This window comes from Chelonia mydas, chromosome 2 (assembly GCF_015237465.2).
Source record: "Chelonia mydas isolate rCheMyd1 chromosome 2, rCheMyd1.pri.v2, whole genome shotgun sequence".
In the NCBI taxonomy this organism is placed as follows: Eukaryota; Metazoa; Chordata; order Testudines; family Cheloniidae; genus Chelonia; species Chelonia mydas.
Window position 1 is genome coordinate 63,176,447 of NC_057850.1, and position 19,676 is coordinate 63,196,122.

Here is a 19,676-nt window from a genome sequence, read left to right on the forward strand (position 1 = left end):
CTAGCTTCAACTTCCAGCCATTGGTTCATATTATACCTTTCTCTGCCCGCTCTGAAGAGCACTACTGTTAACTTGTTAACTTCAATTGGATTACACTAGCAGGGAAATAGCTCCCAAGTTTTTATAATTGTTTTACCAGCATATAGATAGAGTTGAGCAAAATCAATAATGCAAGTTTCAACTTGGTGAATTTTGCCTGATTTGGGGTTTCATTCCAAACTAGGGCCAGGTCCAAAAACTTTCAAATAAACATGTTAGCTTGAGCACATCTCCTGATATCAGCTGCTGCCCTATTTTGTGTAAATATGTCTGTACAACATTAGAGAAATTTATAATCAAAATCCTATTAGCATGTGGCTTTATTTATCCTTATTTTAAGCATTCCCTCAGAACAAATTCTGCCAATAAAATATATTGTGAACTTATTCTCTGACTAGAGCTCAAGGATATTTTTTTCAAGGATACTAGTGTCCTGTTTCTCACTTCTCTGGATGATACACACCGGACAACTTCCCAAGGAAAGTTTCTGAGTCAGCCGTAACCTGCTAAAGGAAGTTGTTAGTAATAACTTCCTCCACATTCTTAGTGACACAAGCCTGGGCACAGATGCTCAGTTGTGGTGCGGCTGCTTTGCATTGCTCTGACAGTGAAATCTGGCTACTGAGCTGGGTTAACGGATACAGACCCTGAATTCTCCAGGGGCACAGAGTGAGCATAGAGCTTTTATGCTACCTGCTCCTCCTGCACCTAACCCTTGTTCCTGGCATGGCGGGAAAAAAGAGACATGGTCAGGACACCTCCTGATTCTGTCTGTGGTTTTAGCCCCATGGGACTTTTGGCACGGGTGGTGTAAATTAAAGCAGCCTGAGAGCAGACAAGCGTTATATATGGCAGCACCCAGTTCAATGGAGTGCCAAAATGATCTTTACGCCACCTTTGCATGCCCATCCCTCAACTGCTGACTTGTTCTGCATGCTGCTTGGTTGGACTTCCAGATCCTTTGATCTTCTGGATTTCTTTACTAAACTAATCAAATTGGGATCAGTTTTTGTGAGACACTTTTCCTGATTTTTCTCAAGTGTTCTGTAGTGCTTCTGTGTGGTGTTAAAGAAGCTGTCACATGTCAACTCATAGGTGGCTGCTCTTCAGTGCTGGCTGAGTGATCTATCTTTGTGCGTTCGTATGTGTGTATACACACACTAGAACAGAGCACCAGTTGCTGGAGACATTATATTTGTGTAAGCAGGGTCTGAATGAGTTCTCCCCTAACATCTAGTGGTGAGCTGTGGAAAAAGACTTCAGAAACTGATCTTGTTTGCTTGACACACCCACCCTGCCTAGGTGCTCAGCATGATGGGATTGCCTGCCCAAATGATCAGTTGTGGCTGGTGTTAGATTCCCAGTCCTCTTGTTATTGGGGCAGGAATAATAAACGGTTGTTATCCTTGTTGTGTGAACCGAGGGCAGCAGAACTGTACTGGCATGCCCCAATAGAGGGACTCACCCTCAACTGAATGGCACTCGCTAGGGAGGGGACATGAGTTCCAAAGCCCAATGAGTTGAGAGAGGGTGTAGACCTTGTTTAATGGTCCTAGATACCATTTGACACTTCCTCTCTCCATAGTATAATAAAAGAGCTAATTTAGACTCAATTGAGAGTCTTGTTACATGCTGTGGAGCTGAAATCACTGATACCTAGGTCTAAGTATTATACCTACTTTGGGACAGAGTCTCTATTGCAAGAGACTGCCCAGTGTGCACCAGCAGTGAGGCTCCCCCACTAACAGCTGAAATCACTGAGAGCTGTGTTAAGTGTGTGTGTGTGTGTGGGGCCCCTGAAGACATCTTGGTGAGCGGCCAGCCGGGCAGCTGGTGGAGAGGTGTGGCAAGTGGCCAGCAGGGAGGCTGGTGGAGAGGTGTGGCCAGCAGAGAAGCTGGTGGAGAAGGTCAGAGCAGAGCCCCGCAGAGGCATGGCAATTGGCCGTTGGGGCGATGAAGGAGTGCCTGAAGAGTGCAGCATGTAAAGTGCCTCCTTACTACCCCCTGCCTTTCACACAGGATGGGAGGTGAACTCTGCGAATGGACCTCTGAACTCTGGAGGTGCACCGGCCAAAGACAGCAACTGTGAGTGGAGTACAGAGAAGGGACAGGCACGTTAAGGGGACTTTTGGGTTGTAAGACCCTGAGGGGAAAAAGATGCTGCTCAACTTACTTGGGGGTGGGTATTTTGCTCATGGTTTGTGTTTATGAACCCTAGTTGTGGTGTTTTCCCAAATTAATGCTGAGTTAATTCCCTCCTTTTATTAAAAGTTTTTGCTACACTCAGACTCTGTACTTGTGAGAGGGGAAGTATTGCCTCTTAGAGGCACCCAGGGGTGGTGTGTAATTATCCCAGATCACTGGGTGGGGGCTCGAGCTGGTTTTGTGTTGTATTGTTGAAAAGGAACCCCTAGATACTGAACCCAGCCCTTGTTGCTGCTTGCTCCACCTGGCAGGAGGATTGTATTTGCATATAGCAGAAGAAAGCTCAGTGTCTCCAGGATGACTATACTCAGAGCCGTCCCTTGGGTAAGGTGAATCAGGGCAACCACCTCGGGCCCCACACTTTGGGGAGCCCTGCACTTCAATAAAATCAGTACTGTCGCAATATTTAGCCCTTTGTCCCGCATCCCAGCTGATGTACAATCAGGATGCCATTTGTCCCGATATTCAGGTGAGGCGATGGGTGGGGAGATGGGTGAGTGGGGCGAGGAGGCAAATGGGGAGGCAAGCAGCAGGTGGGCAGGTGGGTGGGGGTGAGGAGGCAGGAGGGCAGGTGGACAGCGAGGAGGAGAGCGGTGGGCAGGCAGACACAGGGGCGGGGGTGCTGGACGGACAGTGAGGATACTAGTGGGGAGGCAAGCAGCGGGCAGGTGGGTAAGGAGGCAGGTGGGAAGGCAGGAGAAGGGTGAGGAAGCAGGCAGTTGGGCGGACGGCGAGGAGGAGAGCGGTGCAGGGGGGGTGCCGGACAGACTGCGAAGAGACTAGTGGGGAGGCAAGTGGCGGGCGGGTGGCGGTGGGGTGAGGAGGCGAGCAGGGGCTGGGTGGACGGGCACGCCGGTTGGACAGTGAGGAGACTAGCAAGGAAGCTTATTTGTCCCGGGCCCCACACCCACCTAGGGACAGCCCTGACCATATCACTGGCAACCCTTCATGCACCTTCAGAAAAAAAGTAGCCACAAAGACATATTTATTTTCGCATTTGCCTGTGCACAGGGAATGGGCCATAGCTCCAGTCCATCCACCCATACCCCTTCTGGGATGGTCAATGTGTCTAGGAATGCTCTTTCCCCTTCAGAAAGCTTTGGCTGCAGTACAATAGCTGCAGCCTATGCAGAAATACTGGGCAGGGAAAAGGAAATCTCTGTAGTTCTCCTTGCACCCAGTACAGCTTCACTGCAGCAGCTATACCTCTGCCCTAATTTTCTTAAGCATCCATGGTCTTTTCAGTGGAACACTCCAAAACGTGTCACCCTACAAAAAGGATTGTGGTGACTATTTTCCACAGTTCACTATATTTCTTGGAATTGTTTTAGTTATCCACGAACATATTGTTTAAAGAAATGTTGTTATAATTGAACTAATCTCCGATTAATTGAAACTACAGTCAATATTTCCCACAACCTTAGGGATAATTAACAGACCAACATCACAGACATAGAAATATGACTTCACAGCAGGAGCAATCAGAAAGAGAAAGGCTGTGAAGGGGGAAAGCTGTTCACATAGAAATGCTAACAACAAATAGAAATCAAAATCCAGCAAGTTATTGGCATAGTAAATTGTTTTTGTATAAATATCATCTTTTCCCCCTTTGCCTCTGTATGACCATTTTTCTGTAAGATCTACCCTTCCCCCAGACATCAGTGAAAGAAACAGAAATAGAAAATAGAAAAACTATAGAAAGAAATAGAGCATCTACTAAGACATACAGCAACTATTTCCTCACTATGAAAGAGTGGACTTCATTAATCAGAGCCTTGCTTAGAACACATTTGTCCTTGCACATTTGAGGTATAATTAAAAGCGCCACACTGTACACACAGCTATTTAGCATTAGAACGACCCTTGTTTAACATGGTGATACTAGCACTATTTTAGGTAATTAAATAGGGTAATTGAGAAAGAGGAGAGCTGCCCTGTAGAGCTATAATGAACTCACCGGTGTGATCTTACATACAGAGAAATCCAATAAACAATGGGAAAATGAGCAAAATGTGATTTCAGGCCAACTTGAGTTTTAACTGGAATTTGTACATCTGCAAATCTTCATAAATAAGAAATCTGCATAACATCTATATATGAATAATTTCATTACTATCAAGCATATTAGGTATAACTAGAGGAGGTTCTACAGAATGGGATTAATTAACATGTGCACTGAATAACATCCATTCTCATTACTTAGTGTTGTTGCATTGCAGGAGCAGATTGAGAAAAACTAAAAGGGCTGAGTTGCAAAGACAAGCAGCTCTCTTTCACCAGGATGGAGAACACGATACATCTTAAAGGTGACAAGAAACATTATTACATAGATTAATATTATTCAATCAATTAATGTTTATTTTTCAATAATCCTAGATTTCAAACAAAGATGGGCCCAAAGCTCTGAGTTTGTATCCAGATCAGTTTCCCTAAGACGAGAGAGAGAGGGTTCAGATTTGGAGTTTAGGTTCAGCTAATTAGGAAGAGAATCTGCAAAATTCATATCTGAAGCTCCGTAGAGATCAGGAGTTGGGTTCAATCCCATATGTAATAATAAAATAATGAACTGATTTCATCCCTGCTATAACTCCATCCCCTTCACTGGCCTGATGCAGGGATAAGTTTGGTCCAATATTGTTCCTTAAAAAAGGGAATGGGTATATGCCATTAATCTGCCTGGTTGAATATCTGCATGTGGAAATTAGTGGCTGCAGATATTTACAAAGCACTAAAACCACTTAGATATTTTGTGGACATGATAAACCTTGAGACTAGTACCTCCTAAGTACTTCCATTCAGATTGGGGAAAAAGGCATACATTTTTAAAGGTGAGAGTAATTAACAATTGGAACAATTTACCAAGGTTCATGGTGGATTCTTCATCACTAACAATTTTAAAATCAAGATTGGATGTTTTTCTAAAAGATCTGCTCTAGGAATTATTTTGGGGAAGTTCTATGGCCTGTATTATACAGGTCAGACTAGATGATCACAATGGCCCTTATGGCCTGGGAATCTATGAATCCAGGCACCCTCTGAAGTAGAAGCAACACACTCATACAGTGGTTCTCTCCCTTTCCCCCTCTAATATAGGTCTTGCTTATATTTAAAAAACCATCTGAAGCAACTAAAACATTTATTAGGATAGTGACAGGTATGTTAAAATGAAAAAGTTACTGAAACTCTTTAAACAGGGAAATCAGTCACTTGAAAAGTCTGTATTTTATATAAGAGCATTTGACTTACAATCTCCACAATGATTTTGCAATTCATATGTCTGAATGCTCTAAAGAAGTTCCTGATTCCTTTATTCTGATGTCAGATGAATGGCCCAGTACTGGTTCGTGTCAGATTGGTAGATTATGTTCAACAAAAAAGAGAACAATTTTCCTTTTTGGTTGGATGAGATGAACAGAATGGTTGTTTGGAAGTCATGAGGTGTAGTAACCTTCAAGAAGCATCAAGGCATTGTTTTCCAGCATTTGCAATCCAAATTGCAGCGTTTACAATTACCATTGCAAATGGAATCCTCCAGTGGTCTGCACAGTCCATGACACATTCCCCTTGTTTTAATTTGTTCTAGAAACAGTTATTTTTATTTCCACATATATTTATTGCAATCATCTGTGTGTTCTTTTTAAATAAAAAAATTAAGAAATCATCTGCCACTAAGACTGGCAGCCTGTAGATAAACAAATGAAATCCTTGCACATTACACAGGGATTTATCAGAAAATAATGCAGCCTCAGAACCTGTAATAAAAAGCTTTGGATTAAGGCACTAGATTAGGACTCAGGCAATCTGGGTTCAATCCTGTGTAATTTTGGGCAAATCACTTAATCTCTCTTTGCTTTAGTTTGCTATCTGTAAAATTGTGGATAATACTAATTCCCCATAGCACAGAAGGTATTGTGAGGATAGCTACATAAATACTTGGGAGGGAGATGCTAAAGTGGGAGCCATGTAAGTACCTAAACTGTTCACAGAAACACCTAATTTCTTGCTAATATTGTAAAATATTTGCAGAAATCTAATTTTAAATGCCTTTTCTGTGAACATTCTCACCAGAAACCTAATTCTGAGAGTTATGTTCATTCTTTACAGGAACAGAAACAAACAAGGTGACCTAGGGGTCTGTAATGGGGCATGCTGACCCTTTAAGACAGGGTCTGGATCCAGCACTGGCCTGTTCCTAGCTTCTACCCAGTAAAAAGGCATTCAGGAGGGAAGAGAAGAGGTTGCAATTTCCAAGGCACATGAAAATTGTAGGCCTCTCAGAAAAGCATGCTGGGAAAGTGGACAAGGACAGCTCTCTTTTCTGAATTTAAGGGGGACTGGTGGAGAGTTAGACCTGTACTGGGTCTCCCTGATGAGGCAGGCTGGGAAAGAGTAGGGTGTGGCTCACTTTTTTGAGAGAGAGATTGGTAAAGGGGTTTGAACTTTGGGTCTCTCCAATCAAAGGTCCTGGGAGGGGCTTTAGGAAGAAGCCTGTGAAAGGTCCTGAGAGGATACCTAAGAGACCGGCAGACTGAATATAATATATCCCCAGTGGGGGGAGTTCATATGGACTTTATTACAGAGCCATCAAGTAGACAGAACCCTGGAGTGGGAACAAAAGGTTTCTTGAAGTATCCAAGTAAGGGTGTTAGGCCAATGAGCCAGACAGAGGACTTCATGAAGTCATCAAGTCCAGCACCTTGCACTGAGGCAGGACCTAGACCATCCCTGACAGATGTTTATCCAACCTCTTCTTAAAATCCTCCAATGGCAGGGATTCCACAATCTCCCTATTCCACAGCTGAACTACCATTACAGTTTAAAAAAAATCCTAATATTTAACCTTGCTGCAGATTGCTGATTACTTCTTGCCCTACCTTCAGTGAGCTTGGAGAACAGTTGATCACAATCCTCTTTATAACAGCTCTTTTAAAGAATGCTGTGGACCCATTGTATACAGATCTGGTTTTCATGTAGTTTTACCTTGTTCCTGTTTGTTTACAGGTGTCAAATGCACGTACCTCCTCTGAACTGGACCGTAACATAATTTAATGTCTGGTGTATTATCATGCTTGGAGGGCTTCTGCGGGAAATTAGGGAAGTCTGAATGGCAGTACATTGATTCCCACAGGGGGTCTTCCCTCCCTCTTCCCCATTATCCCCCAAACCCATATATATTTGAGGGTATGATTTGGCAGTATATTTCCATCTCCTGATAATAACAACTACTCCCCCTTCCTTTCCCTTCACTACCCTGCACATACAAATGCACCCCGCACATGTATGGCATGCTTCATAAGGCAGAAGTTGTGGGATTTTAATCCCCAGGAACTCTTAAATGGATTAAATCTCAAATCTCTAAACATTATTCTAATTGCTACAGTAAGTAATACAGGCTTGAGGCAATGATGATTTAGTGTTTAAATGAAAGCAATAGATAATCAAAAATAAACATCTGAAACTTGGGCTAGGCTATAACTGGATGATACTCAAATGATTTTCAATTGAAATTTTGTATTGATTTTTCTCCCCTTTGCTTTCTGAGAAATATTATCCTGACTACAATGACAAAACCTAGTTAACTGAGTGCATGCTTGCATCCCACATTCAACATACCTGTAACCCTTCAATGGCCAGTTTGAGGATGGACGGTGTTAGCTTGGAGGCTTGCTTGAAGGAGAAATTGCTCCAGTCTATAATTAAAATGAAGCCGTTTATCTGAAGCTCTTGATCTTCAATGAGAACTTCCAAGGACAACAGAATAGCCCGTAGAATATCTGTGAAGGAGTTCCTAAGGCCAAAGCAGACGTAAAGGATTGTAATTATCTTCAGACCACAGGAAATGCAGATATGCCTGGGATTTTTCATGTACAAGGAAACAGATATTTATTCTGGTGAAGTTCTTTAGAGAAGACAGATATTTAAAAAGCATCACCAAGGTATTCCCTGATTTGATAACATCTGTTCACTGATGGATAAAATAGATCCTGAGTTAAATCTCTTTGCATTTTGTGGCATCCCTTATAATAGATTTTAGCTCAGCTACACTGGAAAAATATTTGTCTACAGTTAATGAAACAGCTTTAGGCTATCAGTTTAAAACACTCTGCATTAACTATGACAACTAGCAAGCCCACAGAACGAATGAGACAGACATGCATCAGCCAGATTTTCCTGTGTTTCACAAAATTCAAATGTTCTCTTTCATTAATTTTTTGCTGTTCTGTTCCTTTTTTACAATAATGCATCTGGTAACAACTAGAAACTAAATGTGATTAAACTCACACTCACAGACCCTAATAAATCAAAGACCTATGGTCAGATCTTCACCTGATGCAAATCAGCATTCTTGCTGGAAGAAAATATTCTATGAGCTATAGTCGTTCTCTTCAGAAACAGAAACATAGCCTATAATGTAGGGAGTACCAGGTGTACACTAGCTGAGGATTTGGCCCCTAGTATATATCCTTTCCTAGCCAGCACTGCCTGGCCATATATTGGCATGCTCCAAGGTATAGAAACAGCACAGTAACTCAAAAGTACAGATATCAGTGCTAAGATCTTTGAGTAAGGAAAGCCCTTTAGAATTTGAACAACAGTTCTGGAGTAAGAAGCAATAAACTCGTGTTAAACCACAGATGTTTTAAAAAACCAACAACATATGATGAAGTGGGTTATAGCCCACAAAAGTTTATGCCCAATAAATTTGTTAGTCTCTAAGGTGCCATAAGGACTCCTCGTTGTTTTTGCTGATACAAACACGGCTACCCCTGTGAAACCTGAAACCACAGATTATATTTATTTAAAAAAGAGCTAGAGAACCCTGTTATAAACCTGAGACAATAGGATTCAGGTGGGTGAAATAAGTAATGAATAGAACAAGGTTTAGCTTTATTAAGAAAATTTGTTTGCGCTAGCCCTCCTATTGAATTCCTGCACCTTGGATACATTCCAGCAACAATTTGTTTGCAATATAAGGAGGAAAACCAGAAACAGACAGGCAAGTCTGTACAAGACATGCATAAATTACATAGCGATAAATAAGAGAGGCTATTTGAAAAGGAGGGAAGGGTTCATTTTTTGCATAATTAATTTTAGCCATTGCCCAGCTTATATGGTTCAAGCATAAAATGAAAAATAATGACAACAGATCAAAATAGGAACTTTGTATTAATTAGCAGTAGGCTGACTGCAGGGGCTCTGTCAACTCAGAGAGAATAATTACTAACATACTAACATCTGTAGTTATGAAGAAGGGAGAGATAAATAAAGACAGAGAATGAAACACGGTACATTTTTCTTAACATGTAATTCTGGATTGGGAAAGTTTCTTTGGTAAACAATGAGCATGAGTCTCTCCAAAAAAAATACAGCTTAGTCCTTATGGAAATGATTATGTAATGCATAGGCACTGGCTTCCTCCGGGCCCGGCGGATGCTTAACGCCCCCCCCCCCCCCGCCCGTTCCACCCCAGACACCATCCCATCCTTTCTCCCAAGTCCCCACCTCTTCCTGCCCCACCTCTTCCCACCCAATTCCACCCCCTCCCCTGAGTGTGACCCATCCCCGCTCCTCTGCCTTCCTTCCAGAGCCTCCTACATGCCGTGAAACAGCTGACTGGGAGGGAGGGGCAGTAGTTGATCGGCCAGGCTGCTAGGGGTGGAATGCACTGGGAGGGATGTGGGGGAGCTGGCTGCTAGAGGGTGCTAAGCACCCGCTAATTTTTTTCCGTGGGTGCTCCAGCCCTGGAGCACCCACAGAGTTGGCTCCTGTGATGTAATGTACTTGTACAGTAGCCTTTGTTATCTTTGCACTGTCTTTTTTAATTTCTAAGAGCTCTGACCATGTGGAAAGATGGCTGCCATTTTGTTTTCAAAGTTAATATTGCCTGTGACAGGGGAGGGACACGTGCTCTCTCATGGAAAATCTAGTTCTGTTTTATTTTGCTGTTTTTTTTAATCTTTAATGAGTCATTTTATATTGAAGGTATATTGTTTCTATTTGTATTAAACAAAACGAAAACTGGAAAGCATAGTTTTAAAGCAGGTTTTGCCTTTACTACATAAAACCAAAGGCAACTCCACTGATCTGTCAGGACTGAATTCAACCCTTAGTTTTGCTCGCCCCTTTTGGCAAATTTTGATCTAAGAGTTTACAATTTCTGCTTTGAAGAAACTGTATCCTGAAGATTGTTGTGTTGTGTGTTGTTGTAGCCCTGACCTGAAGAAGAGTTCTGTGTAAGGTTGTCTTTCTCACCAACAGAATTTGGTAAATAAATATATTACCTCACCCACCTTGTCTCTCTAATATCTTGAAGAATCAGTTTATTTTCTGTGCTTCTTTGTTCCCGCTTCATAACATAGTAAAAATACCTTTCAAAGTATAATCACCAGAGCAAAATATGATAATCTCAGAAGACTGCAGATGTTTGGGATGAAAGTGTGTTTAGCTTTCTTGGCATTGGGCATTATCAGCACCCTAGCAACAACAAGGGGGCTACTGGGAACCTAACCAAACAGTACCCCAAAAATCTGAGTTGGGAAGTCAAACTAAAGACAGTGCTTTCCTCAGTAGTGGAAGGCTGCAGCACAACAGTAAATTAATCTGTGTCTCATCTGAATATTTATTCTATTAATTTTAAGGATCCTATTGTCCAAAGAAGTGCCAAATGTACATTTAGCATTTCCTCTCTTACCATTCTTTGGAACAAAATAGGCGGCCAGGTCCACTCGTCAGCCTCTGTTGTGATCATTCAGATTTACCCTAATTGTGAGCTCAACAGTAAAAAGTGAGTGACAGTTTATAAAAGGTGACCATAACCTATAATAACAAATGTTGATGGGAAAAGATATTGGAGGGAAACAGACTGAATTAGTCCAAATAAAAAACGTCTATTGATATAACTCAAGGACCGTGTTAAGATCATGCTGGTAATCAAGAAAAGTGTGGAACCAGAAATTAGTAAACAAAAATTGGAGTGTCGGCAACTAGGCCTAATTGGTGCACAAAGTAATGAGAGGACAGGCTATTCCATTCATCACTCCCTTTGGAGGTCCTTAAAGAAAGAGATTTTGGAAACAAACCTGACTACTGGAGTGAGCTCCATCATCATGGCTGTCACCATCACTTCCTCATCCTAATCCTGAAAAATGTCCTGACCAGATTGGGCCAGATGATGCCACCCCCTCTATTGGCATTGGCTGAATCCCGAACACCACGTAGAATGGGGACTCCATTTCCTCCCCTGCCGCCCATGTATCCTTTTCCTTCCTTGCCTCATTTATCCTCTATCCTAGTCCTCTCCTTTTTCCTTCTGTCTGATAAGAGTCTGGCCTAGTTGGCCAAGACTGCATATTTTGCAACACTACTGCAGGCTTGTGACCAAAAAGAGGCAGCTAAAACCAATGCCCTAAATAGCCCAATGCTGGTACAAGTTTGCCAGATTGAGTGGCTGATAAGACCACCGTTGTGCCTCTGTTTTTCCAGCAGCGAGATTCCCAGTGAGAGTCAGCACCAGACATAGAAGCTGCATTTTTTGTCTTTGATGTTATTTTCTCTCCCCTCTGTGAGTGTGTTTGCCTTGTTTTGTCTTCTTGGGAATGGGATTGGACTTTAACAACAGCAACAATGAGAGCTCCAGCGCATCTCAGCTAATTTTTTCTCTTTTCCCCACAAAGGACAGTTATTACCATCTTTAATACCATCTAAGAGACTGTCAAACAAGAAGGTTTTTCCTTCTAAAAACTCTCTCCAGCTAAAGAGAAAGGAAACATTAAAATGAAAGCCATACTTAATACGTTACATTTCAAATGAACCTCATTTGAAACTGTTAAATGGTCAGACCAATGACTCAGTTATGTGAATACCATTGGCCCATATATTCCGTCTAAATTAATACAACACCTCTTAGCAGGATTTAACCAATAAACACTTCAGACAACCATGAACTTCCAATAAAGGAAAAATAATTTCTCCTTCAGACTCTGTGCCCTCAATTCACACCCCACTGGCATTCTTGTCACATCATGGGAGGGTTGCTTTAGCTTGTGGTCAGACCTCCATGAATACCAGTAGCAACTTTCTAATAGGGGGCACTGAATTGGAAAATGTGATCATGATATACTGGCCATGCCTCCTCACACTGTGCTCTCTCTTTTTGGGGCTGTCCTGGATTGTTGTAGTTATCAAAACAGAAAGGGGATTGCAGGCACCTTGCACAATTATGCCAGGTGGATTCTCTGCCAATGGCAGCTCTGTACCCTGGATTATGTTGTGGGGGGGAGAGAATGGAATAATCCCAGTCTGAATTTAATCCCACATATGCCTTTTTAAAAACAGATTTAATGTTCATCACTGTAGGAAGCAACAAATAGGATTACACAGGGTGCAGAAATGGATTGGTCTCCTACTTCTGGCCAGGAAAGCTTCCTTTACAGAACGTTCACGGTGATGTTCCTTGTGCTGCCACCTTTGATACCTTAAAAGGAGACAGGGTGGAGTAATTTTAGGGATGGATGAGAACTGCTTGCACAAAGTATGAATATGTTTTATTTAAATTCTAAATCATACTGAAATGTTTGTTATGATTGGGCCCAAATCTTCTTCATGGATGCCTACACTTAGGTACCGAAATCTGTATTTAGGCACCTAACTAAATGACCAGATTAACAGAGCTACTGATCACCTGCATTTCCCATTGACTTTAATACAGGTTACTTGTGGGAGAGTTGGACACTTGATTTTGTGAGTGTGGGAGGATTAACTAATCTAGCATTTTCCTGCATACTGTCACACCCTGTCTACAAATTTGCATATTCTAGGACATGGCACATATAAAACTGAATGCTAATGCTGTTTCTTTTATTGGGTGAGGTACAACTAGGCATGAAGGCAGCACACTGATCCTCCAGGTGGATTCTTTGCAAGCATGCCAGTCAATGTTTGCAGAATCTCTATGGAAATCATGCTGACTGCCATCTGACGTTGAAGCCCTCAGCTTCCTAATCTTGTGGCTTTCATATGAAGCACTCAGCTGTTTCACTGATTTGCATCCAAATCATTTTCCATACATTAACCCATAATAATTTTCTGGGATTCAACTACTTTTGTTACTTGGTTCAATTTTCCATTTCCCGCCCCAGCTTGACACACTTACAAAAAAGTGATATAAATTGCTGTTTCAAGAAAGGGAACTACAATACCGCTGTGTGGCCTCAGCATGGAGCCTACTTCAGCCTGTCATTAATGAATTACCAAAGATATGCACATGCCACTCAACATCAAAAGCCAGGAAGGAAGGAAACAAGCAAACAGTTTGATTGAATAGCAAGGTACCATAAAAGAAGTCCTCAAGCCAAACAAGTATCCCTAAGAAAATGGGGAGTTAGTCAAATGGAAGATAGTAGTAAGGAACCAATAGCATGATAGAAAAATGAGAAGGGTTTAGCTAAGGGATTTTGAAGGCAGAGTAGTCAAACTTAGTCAAATTTATAAAAAGTAATTAAGAAATTACTTAATTATAGCAGGAGTAAGCCACCTGTGAGAGAATTAATTGACTGAGTGGAGTATTGGGTACAAAGGGATCAATTAAAAAGGATAAAGACATCGCAGAGAAGCTAAATGATTTATCTGCTTCAGTCATCACCACCACAGATGTTGAGCAGATACCTACAATTTTCAACTGATAAAGATGAGGTGCTGTTGAAGATTAAGGTGCTGAAAGAAACATATATTTCTGAGAAATGGTATCACCCAGGCGTTTTGAGATCACTGGACTCAATCTTCAAAGTACTTAAGCATACTTAGATTTAACCATGTGAATACTCCTGGTGACTTCAATGGGACATAACCTGATTTCAGTGGGACTACTCACATGTGTAAAGTTGAGCATGTGCTTAAGTGTTTTGCTGCATCACTGCCATTAAGGATGAAGTGATACAACTACTAACAGAAATATGCAAATTCTCATTCAAATCTGCTGCTGTACCACAGGGGGAGGGATAGCTCAGTGGTTTGAGCATTGGCCTGTTAAACCCAGGGTTGTGAGTTCAATCCTTGAGGGGGCCATTTGAGGGGTCTGGGGCAAAAATTGGGGATTGGTCCTGCTTTGAGCAGGGAGTTGGACTAGATGACCTCCTGCGGTCCCTTCCAACCCTGATATTCTATGATTCTATGACTGAAGGACAGCAAATGCTGTATCTATCATAGATCACTGAGCTTTAGTTCAGCACCATATAGACTTATTTAAACAATAATTAGAGCGTTATAAAACTGCTACGTAAACATGATATAATGGGGACAACAGCTTCTGTAAAGGAAAAGTTTATTTCCCCAAGGTACTAGAATACGTAACCCATCTCAACAAATAGTGGTTAAACTAGAATCAGATTAAATGTATTTGAACTTCTGATAAAGTTTTTACAGAGTTTCTCACAATAAGTTATTAAAGAGTCGAAGTATCATGGAATAAGAAATAAAGTTTTCTCATGGATTAGAAACTAGCTAAGAGACAAAACAACAACTAAAACCCCACCAACAATGAGTATAAATAGTTAATTTTCAGTCTGGGAAAGGTTGACAGTACAATACCAAAAGGATTCCTACTAGGACTGTGGATGTGTAATATATTTTCTTTAAAAAGTGAAAAAGGAGGTGAAGAGCAATGTGGAAAATTTTGCCAATTCCCCAAAATGATTTAGGTTAATCAAATCTAAAGAAACTATGAAGGGAACTCCAGAGGGACCCAAGAAAGTGATGTGTATGAGCCACACAATGGGAGGTGAAACTTAATACTGATTCATGCAAGCTAATGCAGGCAGCACTATTTTGATCAACTCAGCCACAGGAAAGAGTCTTAGTGATCATTGTGCACCTCGTTTATAAAGCTCTTGTGATCAACTGATGAAAAGTGCAGTATAAGAGCCAGGCATTGTTCTTTATTATTGTTTTATTATGTAGTTCCCTTTGCTCTTCATGGAGTATCAATGAGAGGGGCCCAATTTCCTTGAATTTATTTATTATTAGAAAGGGCTTGGTCATTAGTGCAAATTGTTTAACTTCATGTGACTTTATCAGTGATCTCTGCTGAACAGGTGACTAGCAGGGATTACTATTCTCATCACTATATAGTTTGTTCAGATCTTTGACTCAAAACCTGCAAATTGTGGACTGACGCACTCATGCAATGCCTCATTGACATAAATTGAACTCTGCATGGGCACAGCAGTCAGTTCACACATGGTAACCGCAGGATCAGAGCCTTCAAATTTAAGTTCTTTGGGGCAAAGACCGTCTGTTCCTATGTCGGTTCTGTCTGTTCCTACCACACTCAGCCCAAACTGATTGGAGCCACTGGGAACTACGGAAATATAAATAATAATTAATGATAATGATTGTGAACAGGTCTATAGAAATATGTTTCAGTATTTGATCTTCAAAATGTGATGGTTTGAGCTTCAAAATGTGATTCACTAACAGAGAAAAAGGGCTAAATTCACAACTAAGATTATTCACATCAAATATATTAACCAGCCCTAGTTATTTTCTTCATGGAACCCAACAAGTTAACTTAGTCATTGTCTCTTATCTCCTGAAAAATATGAGCAATTCAGTAGCACACTCAAAACAGAGAATTATCTTACTGCAATACAAGATTTTGATGAGGCTCAGACTCATTTTGCTCATCACAGTAAATCAGAATTTGCTCATATCTCTATAGAACCAGAATTAAATTAGTTGGTGTTAACTCCAATTTACTCTTCTCTAACATCAATTTAGTTAAAGACCATTATTGTACGTCATTTCCAGGCAGGCATCTCTAACTGTTTTGTTATTGGAACTCATTTAATTTTTCTGTACAGCATTGTTACCCATCAGCTCTGTGTTCTTGGGGAACCAGGGAGCAGTACCCAGCCTGTCTGACTCACGAAAGACCACTCCCCCTCCGCCTCTGGTTGAACCAAAACCGATCAGAAGAAAGACTTACAAAAAGCAATGAAAAGGCAGTGGGAGACACAGCTAAACCCATGGGACCAGGGTGACAGGATTAAGGAAACTCCCCTAGCTTCATTTGCATCGAAGATGGGACGGGGGCATCTCCATTAGCATACAGAATGGAGAACAGAGATTCCAAGGCAAGAACAGCATGGAACGCTGGGACCAGAAAAGCAGGGAAGCACTGCATCATGGGGGTCTCTGCTCTTGATGTTAATGAACCCATGCTGCACACACCCAGCTCAGTAGTTATCAGACCAATACTAGTAATAAATCCTTTATCGGTATCCAACATAGTGATGCTCCCTAATTGCATTGTGAGCTCCTTCCAAGGAACACCACCCATAGCCAGAAATGATCAGTTCCTATTGTCTAGCCTGAACAAAACAACTTTGGTATATTCCCTTGAGCCATCAGTTTACCCATAAACAAATCTAGTGCTCTCCCTTGAACCACTGTTCTTTCCCTACAAAAACTCCTGTCCATGCTCAAGTAAGTGTTCTGATGCCTGGATTCAAAATCTTGCATCATTTCCACTGGGACTTCATCTTCTCCTGGCTGATTGTGCTGGGGGCTCTGCCTGCCTCCAGCACTCAGGACCCTCAGCTACCACCACCACCTGGGACCCCCGATCGATTCAAGCTTCACGGAGTGGTGAGAACCCAGCTCTCTCTCTCTCGGTATAGCCTTCTGACCCTGACTTGTGTGATCAGGTATAGTTTTCTAAACCTGACTTTTATAATCAAATTTAGGTTAGATTTAATATAATAACTGTTTTGTTTGTTTGGCTCCCCTATGGTTATTACCTGGTAATAAACAACTGTCATGGTTAAGCTGGTTGCTTCTCTCTCTCTCCCGCACTCCCCGTCCCCCCTCGGCATTCGCTCTGCAGCAACACTCCTTATACCTAAGCTAAAGATCCCTGCAGCGCCAAAAAATCCTGTGGGGTTTGCTCATCAAGTGGGTTATTACCAGAACAACTGTAATGTGAAAGTGGGGACAAGGACGTGCTGAAGCTGGGACATGAAAGTGGCAGCTTGGAAGTTCTGCTTGACCCAATGGGCTGGCATATAAGGGTGGCATATAAGGGTGGTAGATTGAAAGTGTTGCTCGACCCAGCCTGCTCAGGTGTACGCTATTCTGGTGTGGTGCCCAGGGCATATGAGGGTGACAGCTCGGAGGTGCTGCTCGAGCCAGCCTGCTGAGTCCAGGGACATATAAGAGGTCAAATTGGGAGTGTGGATTAACCTGGTCCTCTTAGACTGTGTGTGTGTGTGTGTGTGTGTGTGTGTTTGTCTGATTCTGGGGCTGGAAGAACCCAGGCCTGGGGAACCTAGGTCTTGCAGGAGAGCTCCATTGGGAGGGAACTTGCAGCAGGGAGAAGTAGAGCTCCGTATGAAAACACAAGTGACACAAGCAATAAATTGATAGAATTGCAGAACTCCCCACCCCGGCCCCGAAGAGTAACCCTAATAAATGAGCGTACCCCAAAGTAACAGGCAAATCTGGTAACAGCATGTGTGTGGGAATATAAATATTGTTTCCAGGTAACCATAGATCCAGGATAAAGGGATGACATAGGTCAGCGCAGTAGCTTTGTGGAATCCTTGGTTCAAATCTGTATGGGGTAACAGTAAGAAGAGTCCGGTGGGCTAAGGTTAGGCTCTAAAAGATATTTGTCCATGTCAAAAAAATACCATGTAGTTTAACATGATTAAAAGGGGGACAGATTCCCCCCACATTTCCTGACTGGCTTTGAATTCCTCTGGATATATTTCTTTCCTCAAAGCAAGTGGGAATCTTTGAGGTTTCCCACTGGAGTGAAAATATTCCAACTCCCTGAAGAATTGCATAGCCATTTTTTCTTATCTTTTCTCAGAATTTGCATCTGTCAGCGAGTGCTTCTTAGATGTACAAAAATATTCACCATATTAGGTTTCTGTTTGAAGTCCTTTTATATACCTGTATTATCCCTTTATGAGGCTTTTTGATACCACTTACTGCTTCAATAGGGCTCTATAGCAACCAGTAAAAAGCAAAGGGGGAAAAAAGCATCACACGATCTACGTTCAACCCTATGTTACAAATCTCTTCCTACATATGCTCATTCATATGTGGACACACATATCAAATGACCGGTTATTCCTTGATCATAGTATGAGTATGCAAGGGGCGGGGGCGGGGGAGGAACTCCTGATGCACAAGGGCCAAAGACATTTACAGTCCATGCACTTGAGGGGTGGGGGAAGCATAGGAACTGTGCCTGCAGTGAAACTCTGGAAGTGGGAATTGCCTCAAAAGAATATGGGGAGGGACAGGCAGGAGGTGGGGAGATGGCAAAGCGGTTTCCCCCTGCACCAGTCCATGGAGAGAAGAACGAGCTGTTCCATCCCATGGTGCTTTGTTCCAAGGCACAGTGAAAAGTGGGTACTCCCCCAATGCTCTCTTGAGCTCCAAAAATCCTTCCTTGAGCTCTCCTGGGGCTTGATCTGAAAAGCATTCTGTCTCGATCCAGCAAAGCACCAAAGCACATGCGTAACTTTAAGTATATGAGCAATCCCCTTGATTTCAACAGGACAACTCAAATGCTTAAAGTTGTGTGTGTGTCTAAGTACTTTGCTGGAGAGGTATGGGGGTGGGGGCAGTGTCCTCAGCACCTTGCAAAATCAAGACCCTGGCAGATGACAAAGAGGTACGTGGCTGCACACTGCTCCTTACTGCTCAGGGTAAATGCTACAATCTAGCTCCAATATGTAATATGTGCTCTGATTTCTTTCGTTTGTTTGTTAAACAGGAAAATGCCTCTAAAATATTCTCTGGCTATTTTCTTGGCTATGTAGTTTCCAAACCTATGCTGGATATACACACAATTCTTACATTCAAAAGCAGTGGGGAACAGGATGTCTATCTTTCACTGTGACTGTCAGTCCTGGGCAGTATGTTGTTTTTACTTATGTAAATGCACCCTGAGGCTGTGGCAGTCCTTACAAATTCTACAGTAACAGCCACAAATACAATCTGGTTACAACAGAGCTACTGCAGTGTTCCAATTGATTACTATAGACTCCCATAGCTTTTTTGGACAAGGGACTGGACAAAGAATACCTGTCTATACAAAAACAAAAAAGTTGACATAAATATCATGTATGGTTATTTTGGAAAGGTATTTATGATTTATTTAACTTCTTCTTTAGGAATCTAGGAAATGATGTGCTGAAACAGACAAATGGTCCGTTCAATCCTATATTCTTTCTCCATCAGTGGTCAGTGTTGGGTACTTCGATAGGCAGGCTTAAATCTCCCATCACCCACCTTGCAATGTTGTAAGTACACCATAGCCGCTGGGCACTATCGTACTACTACTACTACTAATGATAATAAGGACATTTTCTCTAATGCCACTTGGTGAACAGTTTATGCTTGGAAGCATGAGAATTGATAGC

The 19,676-nt window shown here is 42.0% G+C and overlaps 1 protein-coding gene across 1 annotated transcript in view; it reads right to left on the reverse strand.

Annotated features, from left to right (window-relative positions):
- Positions 1–19,676, reverse strand: part of CLVS1 (clavesin 1) — a 135,320-nt gene that overhangs the window by 81,939 nt on the left and 33,705 nt on the right. The window contains exon 3 of the mRNA XM_007059459.3: positions 7,858–8,032. Within this exon, the coding sequence (XP_007059521.2) occupies positions 7,858–8,032 (175 nt within the window). The remainder of the gene's footprint in view (positions 1–7,857; positions 8,033–19,676) is intronic.